The 24620-nt window shown below is 40.3% G+C and overlaps 1 protein-coding gene across 6 annotated transcripts; it reads right to left on the bottom strand.

Annotated features, from left to right (window-relative positions):
* Positions 1 to 268: 268 nt before the first annotated feature.
* On the bottom strand, positions 269 to 22846 carry etv1 (ETS variant transcription factor 1). 6 transcript variants are annotated; one of them, XM_087848443.1, is made up of 13 exons: positions 22338 to 22845; positions 21969 to 22078; positions 21360 to 21447; positions 21003 to 21050; positions 16610 to 16663; positions 11080 to 11209; positions 10047 to 10235; positions 8887 to 9134; positions 6113 to 6181; positions 5960 to 6028; positions 5697 to 5866; positions 4139 to 4240; positions 269 to 2080 (listed from the first exon to the last, which is right to left on the bottom strand). In XM_087848443.1, the coding sequence occupies exons 2-13, from the start codon at positions 22011 to 22013 to the stop codon at positions 1859 to 1861; spliced, it is 1434 nt and encodes a 477-aa protein (XP_087704569.1). In that variant the 5' UTR covers positions 22014 to 22078; positions 22338 to 22845; the 3' UTR covers positions 269 to 1858. The 6 variants fall into 6 exon arrangements, with proteins under 6 accessions (XP_087704569.1, XP_087704568.1, XP_087704567.1 ...); XM_087848442.1 differs by having other exon boundaries at positions 6113 to 6184; positions 22342 to 22845; XM_087848441.1 differs by having other exon boundaries at positions 6113 to 6184; positions 22338 to 22844.
* Positions 22847 to 24620: the final 1774 nt, after the last annotated feature.

Below are 24620 nucleotides of genomic sequence, written 5' to 3'. Positions count from 1 at the left end.
TTTGGTTAAATGCTTTGTGATTGGGAGTTTTCTTTCTAACTTGGAAATTGACAAGAGTCTATAATCTGTTAGTCTACACACACACACACCTGCTATGGTGTTTTCTTTTCCCACTTCCACTTTGTAAATTTATGACCTTGTCGGGACAGACATGATAAATATTCAGCTTGATTGAAAAAAAAAGAGATTTATCGTATGTAAGGAATACATAAAACTGCCAAGAGAAGAAACACTGAAGCTCTTAAACTTTTCTTTATATTATGATCAATTAAAACATTTGAGAAGTGCTCATCACTTTGTTTTTCAGAACTATTTTATTACAGAATTTTTCCTATTGCCAATCCCATCCCACACACGTGAATCTTGAGAACAAAATTCAGAGTAATTTTTTTTTAATGCTGAAATTGACGGAAAAAAAAGAGACAAAAAATAAAGAGAAATCCCGAATAGCAGGCCATAGCTGCTGCGTTGTTTTTTTTCTTCTTTTTTTCCCCCTGTTGTCGTTTTCTCGAGACTAGAAAATACACTTACAATTTGAAGCAGCAACAAAATGTGCATTTACCTGATTATACAATGGAACAATTTAATATACCATGATTTTTATTCATCACATTATAAAACTCTAAATATTTCTTTTACGTTGTTTTTTTGTTTTTTTTTTAACCAAAAAGCAACCTATTAATGGCAAAGCAACAGTTTTTAAGCAAAATATACACCTCTCGTTCACCTGGAACAAAACCGAAAACAATTCAAGGGAGAAATTTGATTTTATATCTTTTTTTTTCCTTTTTATTGTCTGTGCCAATGAAATCAGATGTTTTTTTGTTTTTTAGCTGGGGATGCAAACATTATCCTGAATATGAACTGACTGGCTGCTGCAACCACTTTGACTGTACATACACTTTTCACCTGTTATCCATTGAAAAACTGAACACCTGAAGGACGAATGAGTGTTTTCTGCTCTGACGCATTACACCGCTGTTTACAGTGAATGACTTATTTTACAGCAGCCTGCAGCTTTGTCTTCGATCCTAAACGCAGGCCATTCACGCGTGACGCAGAGAAAGTATTTTTTTTTGTCATCCAGACATTTTTTTTCCCCGGAGTGCGTCCTTGTAAGTGAAAGTCTCATCTTTACTGACCCACAAGGTTGTTGAGCTGCTGAGGATCCAGTGGAGTTTATGTCATTACAACACCTACATGATGAAATCTACAGTCTGATTGGACGACGGGCGTTGACGGACAGAGGTGCGGTGTTCAGACCGGTGGCGAGGCAGTTCTCACTGATAGCTAAATGTCTCTTTTATAATCACATTACTTTTTCAAGTCTATAATCATGTCACTTCACCATAAAAGTATCGTTAACACGTTTCCAGTACAGGATGAAGACAAAAAGAAAGACAGTCAAACAAATGGCCATCTTTTGCGAGTGTCGATGAGACGGTTTCTTTAGCAGGAGATCAAAGTGACCGTAAATTAGTCCAGTCTCGTTAGGGCGGCACATGCTCAAAATCATAAGGACTTCAAAAAAACCAACCGAACAAACGGAATGATTCCCACATTAATGTACAAACATAAATGAGTAAAAAGCCAATCACATAGCTAGCCCCCGGCAGGCTAACATCGCGCCGTTCCGGTCCATAAAGTGCACTCTCCATCTTGCTGTGCGGTCAGAAAGACAAGAGCAAAAGGACGTGTACGTGTTTGAGACAGAGGGGAAGGGAAGCGCCGCTGCATGTGTGTGTTCAGTCTAATTCCCCGAGCGGCTGCGAGTTAGAGGACACGACAGTCTCATGTGTACGGATGGAGGCAGGTGGGAGGAGGGTCGGGTGGAGGTGTGGGTTTTGTGGGGCTGACGTTAATAAACGTAGCCCTCGCTGTAGGGGTGCGGCTGGCAGTAGGGTCCCTCCTGTACGTATGCCATGTTTTCGTCAAAGTGCGACAGCGGCACCGTGTCCTCCTCGTTGATCTGCCGCTCCATGTCAGTTTTCAGCACCGGCCGCTGATTGTCAGGAAACGCCATGGAGAACAAGGCCTCGGGGTCACACACGAACTTGTAGACATATCTCTCGCCGGCCACCTGGAGAAAGACGGAGAGGTCTTGTTTTTAAACCATTTTTTCACAGCATATTCTACAGTGACTGAGTGTAATCTTTCACTTTAATCCACCAGATGGAAAAAAAAGATTAAATATCTTTAAAAAAATTAATAAAAAAAACATTTTTTAAACTTTTAAAGCTGATCTCCAAATGTCATCAACAATTCTGCTTTGGCTTCCACGCTTGAAGCTCAAGAGGTGCATTGAGCTTTAAGTGTTTTCAAACAAGATACAGGATTACTTAATAGCATTTGTATCCACATCATTTGAAGTTTGTTTACAAAAAGCTTCATTAAAATTCGCTCTCTCATTATACTCTCTGACTCATGGAGCCCCGCCCCCACTCACAATAAAAATAAAATATGGCCGTTCTAATGCCGTGTGACTTTTGCGTTTTCACACATCGAATCTGATCTAAATTAAGCCATTAAAACACCAGCATCACACATTAACACATACCAACCAACCAAACGAGGCAACAATAGTCCAGTAACTCGTAAATAGTATCTGCTGGCTTTGATGTGGATACAATGACTTGACAATTCTCCAATCGTAAAACAGTCAAATATTTTAAAAAGTGCACAAAAACTACTTTTAGGTGACTAAAACGCTTCGTGCTCCTGATCTAGAGCACAGCAGCACGTGGCTTTAGCTTCTGTGCTGGTACCCTTTGTTGCTTTGGGGCATCTTAACCACCATGTATTGTTTTTTGTTGTTTTGTTTTTTGTGTTTTATACAAACCCACTTCAAACAAATGAACTATCCCCAACCTAAGTGAAAACAGCTTATCCCTTAAAAGAGTTATTTTAAAACACCAGAATAAATTACATAGAGTGGTTTTACCAAGTTTTCTAAAATTATCTTTGAGACACTGATTGCTTTTTTAAACGTCTTACGTCACACGTGGATTTGGTAGAAAATAAAGGAGCTATAAACTGTTCATCGCTTCTCAGAGGCAAAAGTGATCTCAGGAGCAGATTTATGTTTTCTTTGCTGTTTCTTCCTTATTTTATTTAAACTTGCCCAGCAGTTCTTGACCTCCAACCAGCAAAGTATAATTCCACCTAAAAGTGCTCAACCTCTGATCTGCCTATTAATGAATGCTTTCTGGAGATGCTTCTAACTGTCAAACTAATACCTCAGGAAACAAAAAACCTGACAGAAAAGTGTGTTGATCCAGTGTTCTGTTAAAAAAACAAAACATTACTCTTGATCTGAAGTATTTTTGCATAAATAATCTTATGATAATGATCACAGCATATGCACTGTAGGTCCTAACTCTAAACGCACTAATTGATCTGAAAGAAACTTAGTCCAGTACCAAGTTAATCAACATCTATAACGCTTATGGAAATTATTTGTATAACACTCAAATCCTTACAAATTATACATGCGTGGTAGCTGATCTCAAAAGACTGGTCATTATTTGCACATCTATTGTTTTTGTAAATATTTTGCTGAACAATTGTTTTAGTGCAGGGACACTTTGACGTAGCTGGTTCATCAAACAGTGATGTTTGATGGTGATGATGTAACTGATTACTTTCCCTTATATAATGAATATGTAGCTTGCAAAGAAGAAGAAATATATGTGTTTATTACTCATTTGTTTGCTGTTTATAAACATCTGTTTTTGGCATTACTACATAAATACTACATAAATACTACATGCACTATAATGAAGATTAATTCAAGGAATAACTTGATAAATTAACATTAATGTTAAAGCGGACACGAGCCGCAAGCCTGGCAAAAACTGATTTTTGCACACAATACAGAAAAAAGCTTTACAATTTCTTAGCTATAAAGTGTAAATGAACTTTTTTAGCTGTTTCACCATTTTTGAGACACTCTTTTCCTTATATAAGGCACCTGGGGGAATGGGAGCGCCTTTAACACAGGCCAGGTATAGCAGCCAAATGAGTTGTTTTCATACTATGTTTACATCCAAAAAATCTCTTAGAAAAAAGGTGAACAGTTTTGGATGCCTTTCAGTGTAACAGATGAACTATAATTGGTTGATAAATGTATTTTTTTTACCTTCTGCATGATTCCCTTCTCGTAGTAGTAGCGCAATGATCTGCTGAGTTTGTCGTAATTCATCGCCGGCCGGTTCTTCTGTATCCCCCACCGACGTGCCACCTTTATCACACACACGAACATGAAGACAATAAAGACAGTCAGTAAACAGAGCGTTATCAGAAAGCAAACTTATCTAACACAAACGAGCGCGGTTGCCCTGATTTCCAGACGCTGCAGCAGCTAAAATGTTAAACAAACTTAGCGATCCATATTTTCCTAATAACAGTAATTAGAGCGCGTCCAGCTTGTGCAGACCTGACCAGGGATGTGTTCATTAGGAGCTTGTCACACACCCAGCGGAGGAGGCAGCAGATGTTACAGCACCTGTCTACCAGACCACCCGCCACCCGGCCTCACGGTCCAAACCCACAGCCCCACGGCATTCTCTTAGCTGCTCGCTTTTTTTAAACTCTGCTTTTTACTTTCATTTTTGTTTGTCTCTCACAGTTTATCTCCTAAAATACCTTCCCCGATCAATGCAACTGTGTTTTTTCTGCTTTTTCTTTTTCACATTTTTTCTTGTCCCCGCGACCGCTGACATGCTGCAAATGCAGAAACCGCTACCTAACGTTTGTCTGCGGCGCCTCAAAGCAAATGCGTTTGGTCACCTGATGGCATGAATGGGGCCCCCTGTTAGGTGCAGCTGGCTCGTGCTTCTAGACACCATCGGGCTGCGTGGACCACTGCCCGGTACTCATCTATCTCCTCCATTCTACACTTTCACCCCCTGCCTGCACCCTGCATCCTCCTTCATCCTCCAGCAGTGACTGAGCCCCACTGTGTGTGATGTGGCCATACACAAACCCTGCCTCTGTTTCCATTTCAAAAGGCCCAACCGCCAACATGGGTTATATTTTTAGGAATATGTCCTGTGAAATATTTAACAGGAGCAGGTCATCAGGGTCACTTGGTTGGCTTTAGTGTGGACGGTAGAATATATAACCCTCTGAGGTCCAAGTCATCATCTGTGACGATCCCAATCCTAACTCCAAACCCTTACCCCAACCTGTGTGTTAAAGAAAAGCAATAATATATATATTTTTTTAAATGTAAGAAGATTTTGCTCCCTGTCAGTTAGAATGACTCCTCTCTTTGTCTTCTGATCGGTAAGAACAATTTTTTAAAGAAGTCTACCGCATTTTGAGAGCAGAAAATATTACTCATTCACATGTTGACCTCTGACCTCATCTGGTTTTGCAGTGATTTACCTTCTTACCTTCTTTCACTGCTTAATCACTTCATTTTTTTTAACCAAAAGTCTACGACCCAAATATATTTAAGTTGTAATTACATAAAACGGTCCAAAGCAGCAAATATTTACTTCTGAGTAGCTGAAAGCAGGTAAACCTCTTTTAAAGATTTTATTGAACAATATATGTAGTGAAATAAAATGCAACATTTACCTAAGTATAAAAGTCATGAAAAATAAAAACTGATTTTTTTAAAGGAGTAAATTTCAGGATTACAATATAGAAAAATAAGATTTTTTGTGACAGTGCCTTTGTGTGTCTCTTACCTCTTCTGGCTCAATGAGTTTAAACTCCATGCCACGGCCAGTCCAGGCAATGAAGTGGGAGTTGGACGGGTCGTCCAGTAAAGCCACCAGGAACTGCCAGAGCTGCAGCGAGCCTCTGCGCTGGTACGACGGGCCCTCACGGTACAAGCCCGACTCCTGTTTGATGTCGGCTACAGAAAACGGGGCAAAACGGTTATTGTATGATGGGCAGAATCGTTGGCACGTGGCATACTTTTCATTTTAAGAGTCGCTGCAGGACTCACCTTCCACCTTTTCAGGCACCACGCAGGTATCGTCGTAGAAGTGCCTCGCCACTTTGTCAAACATACAACCTGGAAAACAAGATCGGGAAAAAAACATGAAGCAAAAACCCATACGTGCACCACCACAACATCCACACGTATCATCGTTGGTACCTTCAGTCCTGTTAGTGTGAGCCAGATAGCCGTCTTGCCGTAAGTAGACAGAATGGCAGCTAGGCACTTCTGCTGAAACCCAGGCAAGAATGAGAGTGGGTGTTAAAGGGCCCGAAGGCAGCATTAAGAACACTATCTCAGTTATCTGAGAGCAGTCAAAGCCTGTTCACTCAATGCACCACTGGCTCTGATTAAAGAAAATGCCCTTCAGCATCAGCGCTGCGATGGCTTCCAGCCACGGGCGAGCTCACTATATCACGCTGCCGATACGCGCCCCGAGCATCTCCACTCAGAGGAAGATTTACAACTGAATAAAACACAGCGCTCGTGTGAAAACACGAGCTGACACCATGTAAGTTTTTTCATAATACGAGGGCTCATGATGATTATTTTACACACGCTCTGAGATCAAAACTAAACGGACCTGCAGGTGTTAGTTTCTTTGACGTTTTCGCTATGCAGCTGCAGCATGTTTAGCTGAAACGCTTGACGTGTATCTTCTCAATCAGCTTCTTATTATGACTGACTGCATCCAGTGTGAGTTTACAGTTTTCTGCCAAAGCTGTTTGCTTTGTTTCACATGTTTTTCCATTTTTCTTCACGAGTTCTTCACTAGTTTGAAACGAACACATGCTTTTGTGAAACAGTCAAGATAGATATACTAACAATACATTCAAAACATGAACAAACACTTTTTGATGTTGTTTATGATGCTTTTCGCTGTTCATCAGACCACGCCCACATTAGCCTGAGGAGACAGATCAGCTCAGTTCTTCAGTGGTGATAAATACTCGCTGATTCTATACTTTATACATATTTAACATTGAGTCCTGATGTTTGAGCAACATTTCAGCTGATGTTAAAATAAACTGTGAAAAATGCAGACGGTCACTTTTCTGGGGACAATTTTTAGGTAAAAAGGAACAATTCACCCCCCCAACACACTTCCTCTGGTTCTGTGTTTTTCCAAGTTTAGATTGTTTTAATGGAAATTTGCCAGTTTTAAAGATATCAGCTCTAGAAATATCTGCCTTTTCCTAAATCGCACCCACCTTGTTGTTTTCAAAGCACCTCTTTTCCTCATAAGATCTACCAGCCAACTAAAATAGATTTTTGACTGAACTGCACCTTTAAAAGTTCTCACTCGTGGTTTATCAATATCATGGCTATAACAAGAGATCAAATAAAGACTTGTGGTTTGAATAATTCTTAAACCAAAAATGTAATTTCATATAGACATGAGCAGTTTTTTAAATCGTAGGTTTAAATGGTTAAGATAGAAATGCCCCACTACATAATTCTCTTCCTTCATTTACCGGTTGGCTTTACTACATTGTCCAATCGACTCTTCCATTTACTGTATATGTCCAAACCTCCCACATCACAGATGAGATGCTGCGATCAAAAAAACAGCCAAATGGGCTGCAAAGTGAATGTTCAATAAACAGACTGAAGCCCTTCATTTAGACCCATAAACATTTCTCTGAGCTTCATCAAAGTAATGGACTTGTAGAGGAAATTGCTGCTAATGAAATTACCAGATCCCCTCCCATCCTTTTCAACAGTCCAGCTCCAGTCAACATGCCCCACTGTGGCTGCTAATAAATTCACTCTGATGCTCCATCTTGGACATCTTGGTCGAAGTAGTGGACACAACACAAGGAAGACCTTTTGGTATTTTAACAGTTGAATATATTTCACCACTTTTGCTTTATGATTGCACGCAATTCTTTGTAGATAGTTTACTTGTATCAATAAAAATTCTTCTAATTGTTAAAGCCATTTCATTTATCTATGAAAAAACACCTTGCTTCACCTGGTGAAATGTAAGAATTGACTGTTATTGCTAAAGAGAAAATCAAGCTGCCAGTGTCATTTTGGGCTCTGTAATTTTTGCCTGTATTTGGCCAAATTTGCGAACAAAAAACCCCGAATAAAACAAGAGAATAATGGTTGATGCAAATCACATTGCTGCAAATAGGCCAGAAGAAACCCAAGAAACTGTTAAAGAACAGGGTTATTTTTGGACCGAATCTTGTTTTTCTTTTCTTTTCTATTTTTTTTTTCCTCTTTTTGATACATTTTTCAGTTGTGCTAATTGGCATTTAGAAGCCACATAGTTGTGAAACTCGGTAAACACATCTATTGCAAAGTAACGTTGCCACTGGAAAAGCGAGAAAACACCAAAAATCACAGCTGCCTGACTCCTCAATGACAAAAACTGCAGAGCTGCTGTTAGGAAAACCAGGTGTAACTTAAAGAGATGTGAATGAGGCACCAAATGTTTTGGTGTATGGAGGTTGCTTTTCCCCCCTGACTGGTCACACACACTCTCCTCCAGCTCTTCCTCTCCTGGGTCCACTCTGTCGCCTTCTGAATGAACCCGGCAGTCGGGCGAATGTTCATTCATGTCCTGAGGTAGCCTCAGGCTCCACAGAGGCTCCACAGAGCCGCTGGCTGATGATTAGGTCCCTTTACTCTCTAACCGAAGGGAGCGGACAAGCGTGGGAGGGCAGATTCTGGATTGTGACCAGGCTCAGCCCCCTCCTTTTTTCTATTAGAGCACCACAGGAAATGGCGAACAGCACAGACACCCAGCCCAACCAGATCCCCTGCCCTAATAATGGGCAAACTCAATAAAACCGCCCCCTCCCGCCATGTCTTCTCTCATTCCTGAAATGATAATGCTCTGGCAGCTATCACTTTTCTGCTCTTTCACTTACCAGAGGAGTTTGAAGGAGCACAAGCAACAGAAACCTTTTCAAATCGCTCACCTGAGTCATAGGTGAAGTCCCTCGGCTCCTGCTTGATCATCATGCCGGCTGGGTATGTGTGGGGAATAGGGGCCCCCATCATGGCCGGGTGTTCGAAGAGGGGGTCGGGGTACTCCTGTTTGAAGCCTTGAGGAGGGAAAGGGATGTTGGGCTCCGACATCTGCCTGTGGTAGATGGGCCGGCCGTCCCGAGCCATTGTCGGCGGGGAGGGAAACGAGTGGCAAGGCTCTGAGAGCTGACGTCGAAATCTGAGACAGACGACAAATTCAGTGGATTCATGACACTGACTCCTGATTGTGAAAGACTTGATGAGACCAAAAGGAGATAAATCAAGAACATGTACATTTTGTTTTACTAATCAATGAATCAATAATAGAGTATCAGTGAAAATTCTGAAATCCGTAATGATGTTTTCAAGTGCTTGCCTTTTTGTTTCCCCTATGTTTATGCCTACAGGTGACCAAAAAAAGCAAAAAATAAAGGAAAGGTTTGGAATATTTGTCTGAAAATTGAATTAAAGACTCTCAAACCAAAATCAAATATACATATTTATCCTATGGCACTTGGCTTGTGGTGCTCATGGGAGTAACTCAGAAGTAAAATGCCTCTTGTGTCCTGATTACTCTAAAAATCCACAAAACCTGTTTTGAAAAGTTTCATTTAAAAGTATTTTCTTTATAATTCACATCCGCCAACTGTGTTACTGTGCAGAGGGATGTTAATGTTAGCTAGCTCTATTCTCCTTTAATAATTTGAGAATCACAAGTAAAGTGTCATTTAAATCCATTATATTAATATTATAAGAGAAATCTGACATTTTTACTCCTAAACTGGAAAATTCACACCTAAAAAAAATCTTTTGCTTGAAATAATTAACTTAGTAGGTTTGTTTGTTGTTTTGTTTTTTCCATTCTGTATTGATTTATTGAATGAGCTCTATTTCAAAGCACTAAAGTCAAGTGACGACCACATGGCATTCGATGGTTGGGAAAGTTGTCGTTTGCAGGCCCCGCCCACTGAGGATTCACTCAATCAAAAGCAGAAACTCAGACGTGCATCTGCTGCTGTGACCTTATTGTTATCTATCCTTGGTACAACTGCCAGCTACGATCACCAGATGTAAATGTGATGTAAATGTAAGAGGCTGCAGGCTGCAGTACCTGTGGTCCATAGTGTAGGCGTTATCAGGGAGAGGCTGCGAGGGCGGTATGTGGGTGTAGGTCCTGTCTGGTTTGGGCGTTGGGGCCGCCGTGGGTGAGCCATGATGAAGTGGGGACACAGGGGTGCTACAGGGGGGTGTCACTGGGCTGGAGGGCTTCATTCCTGTGGGCTGCTTCTGCTCATAGGCACTGGGGTAATGGCAAGAGTCAAAGATGCCTGTGTTACTGCCAGTGTACGTTACACGATTTAAGCTCTTTTTAATTAAGGATTATTTAACTGATAGCTTCGTCTTAAGATGTCTGTATTTAGGGTAGTTTGGAACAAATGCCCTACCCACTCAACTATCCTTTCACTGTTTTCTAAACCAATTTGATTTACTGTATAAATTATGAAGCCTTGTGCAGGATTTGGATGTAAAGACTCTGAGCAGATGTCAAAAAGTGAAGAAATGCATCACAAACTACCTCAGGGCATTTATGTCAGACTGCAGTTAGAATCAATGGCATTTTAAGCCACTCCATAATCAGCGGTTCCAGAAACCCTCTGATTCAGTTCAGTTATAACAGACAATTAAAACTAACATGACTGCCATAATCTCACATAAATACCTCTGATTGGAAATATCTCGTTAATGTCTTCAGAGTCACCACCCAAAGCTGTGCGTATCTCGATGTCCTTTGATTTGCAGTTTGGAATGATTAGCAAGTCGTTTCCAGTTAAATAAAAAATTACAATGCAGAATGAAAAAGCCAAAAAAAAATGTCAAATGTATAGAAAGCATAAAGATTCTTCACCAAGAGTAAACTGACGATAAGCTAAAGTGAGTATTTAGTCATCGCTGTCCTACAATAAACCTTCACACCTGCATTTATTCCTCTGTTAAAGTGAGGATTTTTTTGTGTTTTCTGTGTTTTCTTTACAAATCTGAAAAAGGTATCATGTACAAAAGCATTTTAATAATTTGTAAAAGATGTTTTATGTGTCGTGGGGTGGGGTGGGGGGTGGGGGGGGGGGGGGGGGGTTGGAGCCCACCTGATGCTGTACGGGCACTTCTCTCCATACTGGAGTTTGAAGGGCCGCTCCTGGCTACAGTTGGAGCTCAGCTCTGAACACGGGCTGTGCAGCTCCCTCTTGATCTTCAGCTGCAGTCCGTGGAACGCCACTACGATGGGAAGGAGGAAGAACAATTAACATTTACGCTGAAACTGTAACATTTTTCTATTTTTTTTGTTCATTTAGCAGCAGACTGTTTCTGGATTTGCTTGTAAGCACCTGAGACAGAATTCGTACAATCACAGGACGGATAAAAAATAAATGAATAAAAACTAAAACCGCTGTCTTCATTTACATCTGACAGATCATTCACAAAAATTAAATGAGATGATCAGAGTCTGGAAAGAAAAATACTGCTTGTTTTATTTAAGTACAGCAGATTCAATTTCAAAACTTAGAATACAATTAAATTTCAGAACTGCACACAGCAGCTTTACCCACAATGTCATGTTACAGTGCAGATACAAGCAGGCATCAATGTGCCAAGCCATCACTAATTAAGAGAACTCGTGATGGATATATTAAAAACACTTGCTTTTCTAAGCATCCATCTGCCAAAGGATATGACATCTGAGGCCATCACTTACACAAACAACTCACTTCAAATCCCATTTATTCAGCCTTTCCTGACGGGGACTCTGGTAGTGAAATATGACAATCATAAAACAGGGTGTGCGGTGAGCTCCGATAAATGCTTTATCTGCTTTCAGCTGGCTGTCAATAAGTTCCAGACGACAACAACAAGTCTCATTGATCTGAATGGGGGCCTGCGATCTCTACCTATGGCCCCACAGTGAGCCCGGTGCATCTGAGAGGCTGTTAAGTGCCTGATCAGTCCTGATTAACATCCCATCATCTAGAGTCATGATCAACGCTAATCCAATTGACTGCGCTTCTGAAGAAAAAGCCAGTCAGTCAGAATGAAGTCAGGCTCAGGTTGCATCGCCAATCGCCGTCTCACCGAGCAACAGCGAAGCCATCCCACAGCGCTCTATCAAACACAACAGAGGGCCAGCCGCGGTTGAAGACGATCGTTTTTGATTGATGTTTTCAGACTGAGAGATGGCCCTCTCCTTTTATAACCAGGAATTATGAATGAAGAAAGTCCATCAACTCTTGGTCCAACTCAAGTGCAAACATTTAGATATTTGAGTACTAGAGAAACTTAAATATGTGGCTATGGGCTGTTTTTCTTTTAAATACAAGAAGGTCTCTGAGGCTACGAGGAGTTGAGAGAGAAGGATGTTTTGAGGAGTTTTCTCACGGCTGACAGACAGCTGCTGTACGAGCAGGGGTCGATCTGCCAACACCCCATCTGACGCACAGTCGAGCCCCCTGGGTGATGGGCCACACGGGCCCGGCATGACAAAGCTCAGGGGTTGTTTGCAGCCCTCGCTGGGGGCCTGACCTTTTCTGGGTCATCGATCGGAGGTCAAAGAGACATTTCCTGAGGGGAGACCTTTGTTGACGCTGGCATCGCAAAGCCTTGTTAAGAGATTATGGACTCAAAACAATACCTCAGCTTTGGCTGTCAAGATCACAATCAGTGTCAGGCTAATTACAGTTTACATTAAACACACGTGAATTTGTTTCGTTTAAGAGCCGACTCCACCGGCTTCTTGTTTACAGCTCACCTCAAGCTGAACCATAATTCCTTTCTTTATTTAACAATGAATGATATTAAAACAACGTCTATAAAAATGCTGCCGTTAAACGTAAGCGCCACATCGGCACTAAACAATTCACGTGTGCTGCAGCACAGGGCGTTAAATTAGAAATGGAAATGTCACAATAGATTTTGTCAGCGGGGTGCCAAGGTACACAAATCAATAGCGAGGGCATTGCCTCTGACTAAAACAGACACTTCCTTTTCAGTCCAGAATGTCATGCCCATCACTGCTTGATTGCTCTCATTATCTACATATTGATTAACTAAGATGGTAGGCAGTTTTAAAGAAGAGGCAGTTAGAACAATTACTGGGTCTATTTTGAATGCAAATGTTCTTTTCTTCGTTGTACCACTGACTTAAACATTGGGCAATTTGCTTTAGCCTTTGCAGTACAGATTAAACAGAAATATTTCCTTTAAACATTGTGGCACGTGCAAATAAAAAAAACATTTTTTTGCATTTTCCAAAAACACTTAATTCGAATATATTTATTTTAGCAGCCGTTTGTTTGCCAGTCCTTTCAGTACACTATCAGATAACTGTTGGCTCCGGCTGTTGTCAACTTTGAAGGTACAAATTGTGCGTTTTGGCAGAACGGGAGCCTACGTTTGGCAGATATTTCTCTAGTCCATTCATAAAAAAATACAGGTCTTTTGGCAACAGCGAAAAACCTTCCATTCCATTTTCACCTACTGTAGGTGCTCGCCTTTGCTGTTAAATGATGGAGGCTCAGATCTGCTGGTAACGTGTGGCCTCATTTTACACCTCCTCTACTCCTCCATTCCCTGCTAAGTTATGCTAATGGTAAGCATCTGTGTTGGAGTTTGAGACAAAGAAATTTCTCCTTCTCCTCCTTCAGCCTGAGGACACTTTCGCTTCGAGGCCGCTCACATGCTGGTTCTGTGTCGCATAGACGCAGAGTGCAAAGTTGACATTGAGAGAAGCTGCAACAGCTTCTCGTGAGGAAAGATGAGTCTGGCCATGAAAATACAGAATACACCAGCTTTTATGCTGCAATATTTAAGCCTTCAAAATAGATTTCTTATGTTTTTCAGATTTTTTATTATTATTCTGTTAGGTATATAAAATCACAGCTATTTCACTATTGTTGCCAATTTTATTTCAGCAGTACAGGAACAAAAATTGAGGGATAACATTTATTTTCTTTGGAAACATTCATCTCAATAAAATAAGATGTTTCTTGTTAATTGTAGCAGTTAGCTTACATCGATAGCAAACTAAATAGGACATCTTGGCTAATGCTAACTGTGCTAACTGTTAGCTTGTTTTACGTTTGATTTAAATCAAATTTGATAAGTTCATGAATAATTCACAACTGTCATATTAATGTCTGTTGTGAATTATTTTAATGTTGTAAAATTCAATTTTGAGTTTTTTAAATCTGAGTAAATAATGTTTTGCTATTTTCACCACGCTATTGAGGATAGGATGGAAATTATTTAAAGGGCTAAGCACTGTAACCTTTACAAATTTGGCTCAAACACGTTTTCAGACTCAACTATTTTCAAATGCAGATTAACACACATATACAACACATACATGGGCAGTACTGAGTATTTTTGGAGTCAGGAGGAAGTATGTGGGATTTACACAAAACAGAGAGGGCCCACGTTGATCGTAACAAAGGGAGATGTTACCCAGTGCAACAGTGTGAGTCACTTCAGTGTTTTTGGAGCAACAATGGAGCTCACAGACGAAAAAGCTGCTGTAACTGATTTGTGTGGAATCAGTTGTCTGTTAGCTTTGGATTTCTCGCTAGATTTGGTGACATTAAAAGTATTTAATATTGCCATTTTCATAACGGCCCCTATCCTCTCACTGCCTTTTCTTTAGGGTTAACTTCCAGCTTTATCTCTCCTCACCTTCACCTTTCTTTCTCCCTGTCTCACCGTCCATCTCTCGGCTTGGTGAAAACCCATATGGGAGAGCTGCCGGCTGGGATGCCTGCTCATGCGCCCAACCACGGTGCCCTCACCCTCCTGCCATCTGTTAGTGCCTCTCCAGCCTGCTGCAGGTTTGCCAACAGGACAATTCAGATGGTCAGCAGTCTCCTGCCACTATGGCCACCCACCCTGGCTACCTCTGAAGGACATCAGGACAGTCTTGGTGACCTCTGGTTATCTACTGTACACCACACTAGTCCATGTTGGGTTTTAGGCAAGGCTAAGTCACACGCATAGTTTAAATGTTTTGCCTTTAACACAGCAGTTGTCTTTAGTGTTGTAGTGTTCTGAACAATTATAAAAAGTAAAAGTAATGAAACGAATCAAATAAAGTGCAGACATTTAATGGATTTTTTAGACTATCATAACTAGTTTAATGCAGTTTTATGTGTTTAGATTTAAGGCGCGTTTATTCACTTTTGGAGCAACTTAAATCATAAGTTAAATTAAAAGCCAAATCAGATTAGGACATCTAAAGTCAAGTGCCTGTAGCCAGGCAAATCCCCTCAGGTTTGTCATTTCCAGAGAGCAGGAGTACTCGTGGCAAAATAAAGTGAGAAAAAAGAAAAACCCCTCTCGGGTTTCTAATCCAGCCCACCAACGGGAACCTTCTCGATAATCTCAGGCTGTGATCTGAGTCACATGGAGTTAAAAGGCCTGCGATCTCGCTTGATGCCAAATCTCTTACAGCTTCATTTTACCAAACTGTTATCTGTGACCACTAAATCTTGAAATGCAATTAAAAGTTGCCAAACTAAATGTCAAATGTGACCTTCTCTCTTTGTTCTTGTTCAAAACTCTAACTTCTGCCTTTTGTTCAACTTTCATTTGCAGGTTAAAGAGTGTTGAGGACACCGGGAGGTTTTGTATTTTTTCTCACAGTTTAATGTGCATTTTGGCTCAAATGAAAGACATGTGCTCTATCTGGGTCCCACTGAGTTCCACTCACTCAATTTCTGTCCCCACCTTGGCACTACTTCCTCCAGAAATGGGCCGTGCCAAGTAACCAGTCACCGTGTGCAACCACCGTATACAGCCAGGTGAAGTACGACCAACTAGCTTATCCTCATCACTGTGAGTGAAAAATGAACTCTTGTCAGACATTGGAAAATGTTTTAAAACTTTTAGGAAGTATTCTTAGAAACAGAATTTGTCCTTTTGTTGGATAAAATATGTAGAGCAAGGAGGAAAAAAGCACAAAAAAACAGATCATACTTGCTTTCATGCTTTAAAATCTCCAGTGAAGGATAGAGAGTGTAAAAGAAGGCCAGCCAACCTCCAAGTAAAGAAGGATAAATGCAGGAGTACTTAATATTACACCGCCTGATTTAGAAAATATAACCACACTCAATGGTTTGCACAAAAAAGGAGTTTGGGGAAAGGTCAAGGAGGAGCATATTTTTAAGATTTTATTAAAAAAGAAAATTCAAAACAGACATCAACTGACAGCAGTTTGGACTACCTGGAGTTAAAAATACCACTTCAACTACCTAAAAAAAAGTTAGCCACAATATTTTGATGTTTTCTTATGCAAATAAGTCACAGTGCAATAATATCTCAGTAGCGGTCCCAAGAACAACAAGGGAAAACAGAGACACGCACACACACGCACACACAGATAACCCCCCAACCCAAACCATGCACCTGTAGACCTGCAAGATTGCTGCAGCTCTCCTGAGAGCACTTGTGCAAGCAAAGGTGAGGGCACTGAGAGACATGGAAAAACACACACAGTCACTTGCTTTTTACGCCAGTACAAACACACCAGTGAAGATGAGTGAAAAAAAAACGCCACAGATGTTCACACACACGCATAAACATAACACATGCACAGACAAAGAGACACAGGGAAAAGCGACATGGTTTCTTACTCACAGTTTTCAGTCTGGAAATCTGGAACGAACTGCTCATCATTGTCGGGAACTTGAGCTAAAGACACGAGCAGAGAAGAAGAAAGGGATTGATTGTTTCTGATGTTGATGGACACCGCAGCACTGATCACAGCTTTGTCCTCTGGCAAACAGTCCTCTGGGATGTTAGTTTGGCCAATCCCAGCACTGCCTGCTTCTGTTGTCAGTTTAAAAAAAAAGAAAAGAAGCCTAAAAAAGTGTTTTTAATGTGTTTATCGTTTTAAATGTGCAGAAGATTTCAATATGCTGTAAATCTTCAGTCATAGAAATAATCATGCAAATTAAAATCAATTAATGAATTAAAAAAACATCTTAATATAGATTTTTTTTATCCATTCTTAAACTTTCAGTCGTTTTACGCATTTGTTATCCAGCTACAGCCCAGTTGTTCAAATGTCCATTTTCTATGCACTTTTTTTCGATTTTATATCTATATCATTCCCTTAAAAAAGAGAGAGAGAAAAGAAAACAGCAAAAAAACACCTTTGATTTGTTGTAGAAAAAGAGCTTAATTAAATTTTTTTTCTTTCTGAAAATAAAATCTGACTTTCACGGCTTGAAAAAGGACAAAAAGTCCCCAAGACGACAACTCTGATGCAATCAAAAGACTAAATAACCTTGAACTGCTGTGACTAACACATTCCCTGATATTTACTAAAGCGGTTGAGTCATATTTTCCAACAAACTCGTACCTGACAGATAATATTTTGACCGTCTACTTTCACTTCCTGAGGTCGACTTGTCCATTGACTGCTCTGCAGCCTCGGCTCTCGCTCCTTGCCAGCAGCCAAACACCCATTGTTAACAGTATCTAATTGGCTTCTTCCCTACTGGTGAATCCACCTGTACCTACCGAGTTAGGTCTGTTCCAAACCCTCCAAAGCTTCACCTGCGCTTCAAACACCCCTGCACTCAGGCTAATGCTAAAATAATGAAGCCCTGCTCCACTCGGGCTCCAATTAGGCATGTACATATTTATATAACACATATTTACACTCAGTGACAGTTCTTCATGTCCCTTAAGTTTCAGTCTCTCTGGTGATGGGCAAAAAGAGATTTAAATGTGTCATTAGCACATCTATTTATAAACAAAATGAGGTGGATCCTCATTATCACAGTATGTGCAGCATGCCTTGACATGTCTGGAGATCCTATTTTTTTTTTTTAAATGACTGATATTCCTTTTTTGTCACTCTTGATGTGGTCAAGCGTGGGTTTATTTCTCTTCCCAGAAGTGAGAATTGAGGAGGGTAAACAATTAACAGATGAAGAGGAGATATTGCTCCTTATTTTCTAAAGATGTCAAGCGGGTGCAGACGCCAGAAAATAAATATGCACAAGCAACTTCACTCCATATGTTTGTGTAGTAGAAGCTACCAGCTCTCTATTTTGGCCTTTTGGAATTAAGTTGGTGGGAAACAATTAAGACATAACAGGAGATTTTACACAGGGCTACTTTTGTAATAAATTAAAGAACATGTAATAATATGTAACAGATACAGAGTTAGGAAAACACTTACTCAAACCTTATAAACAAATCAAATTTTTCCTAATAAAAAACCAAGTTCTTAATCAGCTGAAGCACCACAACATCTCTCAAAACTTCAGCGGACACAGAGGAGAAACAATAAAAATTAATTAATTAATTAAACACAAAGAAGGTGGCAGTCTCTCTGTGACCAAAAGGAAGTACAGGATGGATGAGTCACTGGCCTCAGTCTGTGAATGAGCCAGCTGATCTCTGCAACAAACTCCTGGGGAGAACGGCAGAGTTGGAAATCTGCCGCCATTCACAAAACCAAAAAAAAGGAGGGAGAGGGACAGAAGGAAAACGGGAGCGAGGGCAAAGAAGAGGAAGGTTGTAAACACGAGGCCTGAGACTATTTGAATGGTTGTCTAAACCTGCAACAGCAGTAAGCAGGGCTGAGTTTTAAACAAATTTATCACTCTGCCTGTGACGATTTCCAAGACAAATGACGCTGTCAGCACAAATATTTTGCAGAGACACCAGTGCGTGAACAAAGGAAAAAAGAAAAACAATCTTAAAGCAAAAAATCTGAGAAGTACAATACATTTTTTGTTGTTGTTTTGTTTTGAATAAAAAGGAACTAAAACGAGTTTAAAATACTGTACGGAAGAAAGAAGGTAGATGTCGTTTTGGGGGGGAGGTCACAGATTCGCATGTCACGATCAACCTTCAACATCTTGGGTCTCGGGAGTCGGAAATTCAGTCTGTCGCTCATAATTTCTCCTCTCGTTCCAATTACCTGAACTAATAAATCTCAGAAATGGGAAGGTATTCCTTTTCATCTTAATGGACAGGAAGTCATTCATTAAATCTACAATCTTGAGGCGCACATCATCACATTGATCCATGACAGGCAGAACTGTAATCTTTAACAGTAATACCTCTTATCAGCCGCTGTCTCTTTTCCCACTTTGGATACTGAAATATTAAAATCGTGTCTTATTCTTTTACACACCCCGCGGTGCGAGCCGCGACGCCTCGTCTCACCTCGCTGCCGCTCCGAGTCGGCTCAACTCTTCCAATATCTGTTTTAAAGAATACTTCTCATTTTTTAAAAGCTTTGGATTGCACTGCGAGCGTTTTCACATGTGTTAAAGAATAGATGGAGCGAATAAATGATTGAGTCTTCTTTGGCTGCGTAAAGGGAGCAAGCGAAAAATTCATCTCGACACTCTTCCAGTAAATGTTTTACGACTCTATCCTATGGTTAAAAAAAAAGTATTAAAGTTTATTTAATTATATTGCACACGTTATTCTACGACAACCAGAATTATTGCTTGACGACGTGTGAACTGTTAGAAAAAAAGAAGGCAGCCTTTTATTGCTGCAAATGGGTAACAGAACACAAAAATTCTAAATTCACAAACTGCAGATGACTTGATTGACTTAAATGAAACAAGACAGTACAGTAAAACTAACATCAGCGTCTCATTAGACTAAATGCTTTTTGGTGTTAATGTATTCAAATGAACCAAATTATGAAGCAGAACATTTTAGCATTACAATATAATAACTCCAACTTCAGTTTTATACAATTCTACGAAATTTTCAATTTTAATATTTCATTATTAAACCTTTATTTAAAACTATATGAAAAATGCACATAAATCAGTGAGTTTCTAACACATATAACACTTTATACATTAGCCAACGAGCTATAGTAAAGCAAAGTCTAGAATTAGTCTAGTACAATAACAGGGACAATTATAATCAAGTGACTTATAAACTTCATTTTAACCCTGTGCTTTGGACATTTTGCAGAGAAAACACTAGAATTTGTTTTAATTTTCAGGTTTATATATATTTGCAAAAACTACTTCAAAATCCAACTTTACAAAACAGTTGTGTTCTCTCACACTGTACAACTTTACACCATCTGTTTGCAAGCAAAGCAAACACTTCACATATATCTCAAATTATTATGTAAAATTATTTTTTTATTACTTGGATATAAACTTGACTAGACTACATGCAATATTAAGGTACGTTACATCTTTCTGAGATGTCAACAAAAAAGTCCAACATGCACGCACAAAGAAATACAGCAAAAGTGAACAATATTCACCACTAACCAAAACTTCGGTGCTGCAGACACGGAGGAAAGAGGACGCTCGCACTTAAATCCTGAAGCATCACGTCTCAGTTAGACCACAATGAGCAAGTCTTGCCATTAGAGAAAAAAAAATTTAAAAAGCAAGAAAATTGTAATATTAAAAAAAAAATAAAAAATCAGTTGTCGCTTTGAGAGCTGGCTGCTGTTTTGGAAGTTTGCGGAGGAAAAAAAATTACTCATAGATCCATTCTCTCTCTTTTTTTTTGCCACCAAGAAATGAAATTGAAGAAGACAAGGTGAAGGTACAGCTGTACAAGATAGAGAGGTGTGCTGAGAGGAAGCAAAGAGAGAGAGGGAAAGAGAGAGAGAGAGAGAAAGGGGAGAGAGAGGAGATGACAGAGTGAGTGAGAGTAAGAGAGCTGGTAGGCTACAGCAGAGCTCTGGTGGAGGTGGAGGTAGTGGCGGCTGGCGTGCAGCGCGTTAGCTCCTGCCAAAAGCAGAAGAGACAGTGAGCGTCGGAGAGCCTTCTCCTGGTAATTTGTGATGACACTCTCTGGGTAGAGCCTCCTCGGTCTCCCTCAAGACCCCTCGCTCACAGTCTCTAATGTATGCATGACACACAAGGTGCCTCTTCCACACAGGCTTTTAATTGGACTGCGACGCTAGGCATGTAACTCCAGGCAGCACCCCCCACCCCCCCACCCCCCCCAACACTCACAACCTATTCATTTTTACCCATCTCTCCTCCTTTTTTTGCTCAAGATTTAAAACACTCACCTTCTGCTAGCCAAGTCTCCTGCAGCTGACTGAGGTCCTGGAAAAGCTCTGAAAGGGAAACCGAGGCAGAGATCAAGGTTTGAAGGCAGCTGAAAAACAGTCGAAGCTCAAGAGAAGTATCAGAAACAAGTGCATTCACTATTACTGGCTGATATGCCATTGGAGCTCACTGGGCATGTGTGCAGCTAATAACAAGTCAATTTGTGTTTCTGACCACTGAAAAGAGGCTTGTGAGAATCATCACAGGCCGCTGTGCTGTAATTGAGATTCTGTAGTTAGCAGCACAGGTGGCCACAAACCAATTGAATTTTGCTAAATGTTTAGAAGCCGTGAAATTAACTTCTCCCTCTGTCCTACCTTCACTGTCCAGAGCCAGGTCGGACTTAATGAATTTTCTCTTTCTGTCATTTGCTGGCCTCTCGCAGCTCGTTGTCTTTTCTTGCAGCTTTTGGGAAAGAAAAACACACACACACACTCATCAATTTTTCTTCTTCTTGCTGGAGCAGTAATTCTGTTGTTGGCTGCATCACATGTGCAACTGAAATAGCAAATGAAAGAGCCTCAATGAGCCTCTGATTAATGCCTCACGCACTTCTAAAGCTTGACCCATGCAAAGGGGTCTGTGCTTCACTTATCAGGCATAATTAACAAGTTGTTACATGGTGCATAACCAATAACACAGGGTAAAGTAATGGGCACCTTGTTTGGCTGTTTATCTTTGATGATTAGATGAAACTTAAATGGTCCCTGAGGGAGAAATGAGTGTTGGCAGCAGCAGAGAGAAAGACAGCGGTGAGATCAGAACAAATAGAATGCATTAGAGAGAACAGCCATCCACAGTACAAAAGGCAGAAAAAAAATCAAGATGAAGTATTTTCCTTAATGGGGTGGGAGCTGGAAGAAGAGAAGGATGAGTGAAACTGATTTCATTTCAACTTTTCTTCTTTTGAGGCAGTGATCACTCACTCTGGAGTTATAGTAAGGCACTTGCTGATCGTGAAATCCATCCATTCTGCACTGTTGCGGCTTTAACGGGCGAGCAATCTGCAAAGTCTCCAGTCTCCTGTCCGGCCACCCTTCAAACAGGCAGATAAATAGGAAGCAGGAATAAGGAAGAGAAGAACTTCGGGTTTAAATCTCTGTTTTATTCAGTGTATGAACCCTCTGATATTATTCTGAGCCTGGAATGACCGACGGCACCTCCGGCGATCATGCGGTACAGTTAAGTTGGTGCGTAAACGAGCAGCGCGCTGAGCTAGAGGGCGCACCAAAATGTTTTTCGCTCTGTAATAAACTTAGAAATGAGAGGAAGTGTGTAAAACTGCATGTACTTACCTACCAACTTCGCGCCGCTTTCATTTGCTGAGAGCTACAGAGCGGCTGCAGGATCTCCACAGTCCCGGCTGCTGCCTGCGCCTCTCCCCGCTCACTGTGTTGCTTTCTAGCGGCTTGGCATCGCCTCCCGGGGCCTCCCATGGAAACAAGCCGCACTCCGTTTCCTATTGGTTGTCAATGTCTTTCACTGGATCAGATTGCTGGCAGTCAATCACGCACGGCTGCAGGCGGTAAGCGCGGGCGAAGTCAATGACAACATTGTCGCGCGCTCATCTCGCTTTGTTTAAGTTTGGACTTTTGAGTTTTTAAGCCGAAACTAGGCACCAAACTTCATGACAACTTGTCACTATTTTGTATTTACACTGAAACACATGCAAACTGCACCTGCACACCCCCGCCCTCGCGCGCACGTCTTCACCCCCTCTCCTTCTCGTTTTTTTTCGCAATCGCATACAGTGTGAGACACACAAACACACCACTCACTCTTCTCCCGGTCAAGTTTGTGTCCATGGTAACGGTGTTTTGAAGAACCTCCAGGGGGACTTGCTGAAGCGCCAGCTCTTCCCTCTCCTGTAAAGGGATACTTTGTTGAGACCTGCAGAAGGCACTGACCTGGAAGTAAAGCCCAGGTCAGCGGGCAGAAAAAAAAGAAATCCCACTGAACCCCGCTTCCTAAAACCATTTTAAATTAAGAGGGAAGTCCAGATCCCAAACCTGAATGTCATGGAAAGTTTTAATCGTGCAGTTTTACAGCTAAAACGTAACATTTGCTTTACATTTAATATTATGTAATACCAGTACCAGGGTCGGCCAGTACAGTTACTAGCAGTTAACACCAATATTAAAACATTACAAGTTGCAAATTCTCTTTATTCTTTCAATAGAAAAAAAAATATGGCATGACTTCAAAACGCCACTGTGATAATGTATACTAATAACAGGTTACTTCTGATCTGTGCATTTCTTTTCTTCAGTTTAAACAATACATAGAAAATGTTAGTTATGTGAAATAACCAAACACCAGCATTTCGGAGAATATCGATGTGCTTATGTTTCTCTTTTTAGGCCTTAAACTGATGACACTGGTGTCAATACTCAAAACAAGATTTTGTATTGGACATATGGGTACTTATTTGTTATTTGCATGAACACGCTTTCGCAATTTACCATGAATTCTTCTCAGAGCCCGAATAAACTCTAAAAATATTAAGTATGTGACATCCAGCAAGTGTTATTTGTCATAACAAAATCTTAATTTAACTATTATTTTCAATGCCAAAGTGGTTAAGGGCAGAGATGTCAAACATACAGCCCTGAGGACTAAAACTGCCAATAAATACAACAATACAGTGACCGAACTAGAGTAAAATCTTTTTGTTTTTTGGAATTATTCTAGCCTGGAGTGAAAGTATTAGGAAAGTTACATGGTTTTATAAGTTTTTTTTTTTTTTTTAACAAAATCTTTGAATCATAACATTGAGATATAGTTTTGGAATTTCAATTCTTTCCTCATGCATCTCAGGCTGTTTTTCATCTGTTCTATAAATGGATCACTCATTACATGAAAAAAATAATAATAAAAAATAATGCCTTCTGTTGTCTGGCACATTTTTAAGGGATTTGGATGGGGAATGTCTTTCTTAGGTTTATGGTTTCAGCTTTTTAAAAATCTTGGCTACAACTCTGATGAACAATTTCAGAATGTACTTCTTTATTCTTAGAATTTTTTTCTAAGTGTGTATGAAATGATTTTACTGGTCTTAAGATGAAGATTTAGGTGTATGTGGTCTATGAACTAAAGAAGTTTGACACCGTAGCTTTGAGTTAAATAGAACAGCATGTACATCACAACAATAAATAAACCTGAACGTGTTGTACATGACAAGAAATAAATAATTTCTGTGAGATTTAAAGAATCAGACTTTTCAGAATAAAATACTACTTTGTTTTGTGAATCTGATAAGTTTCTCACCTTAGATGTCTTTTTCTGTTTGGTCTGATCTTTGTAGGATGTCTGCAGTTTCCTGGTTGCACACCTATATTTAAAGCTTACAGGCGTTATTTTTGAAAGGGCAAAAAAATAATCATTACCACTGTCAGGAATGCTTTTTTGGTCGCTGTTGCAGCTAAGTTGTAATTTGTAAAAATGTGTGTTGGGTGCATAACAATCAACATAGATTTGCTTGCCAGGATACAGAACAGATCTTGGATAAAACCCTGAAAGAGAACTTTACCAGTGCATCAAACACTTGACTGAAAGACGGGCATATCGGAAGTCAGTGG

The sequence above is a fragment of the Neolamprologus brichardi genome, chromosome 11 (genome assembly GCF_056152115.1).
Source record: "Neolamprologus brichardi isolate AB-2024 chromosome 11, ASM5615211v1, whole genome shotgun sequence".
Taxonomy (NCBI): Eukaryota; Metazoa; Chordata; class Actinopteri; order Cichliformes; family Cichlidae; genus Neolamprologus; species Neolamprologus brichardi.
This window is presented reverse-complemented; position numbering and strand designations above follow the sequence as displayed.

Excerpts from the sequence above, each read along its gene's own strand:
- etv1 (XM_087848442.1), bottom strand. The coding sequence starts at position 22,013 with ATGGATGGATTTCACGATCAGCAAGTGCCTTACTATAACTCCAGA. Across the intron at positions 21,448-21,968 it reads TGCCTTACTATAACTCCAGA|CTGCAAGAAAAGACAACGAG; the intron begins GTGAGTGATCAC and ends CTTTCCCAAAAG. Across the intron at positions 21,051-21,359 it reads CCTGGCTCTGGACAGTGAAG|AGCTTTTCCAGGACCTCAGT; the intron begins GTAGGACAGAGG and ends TTTCCCTTTCAG.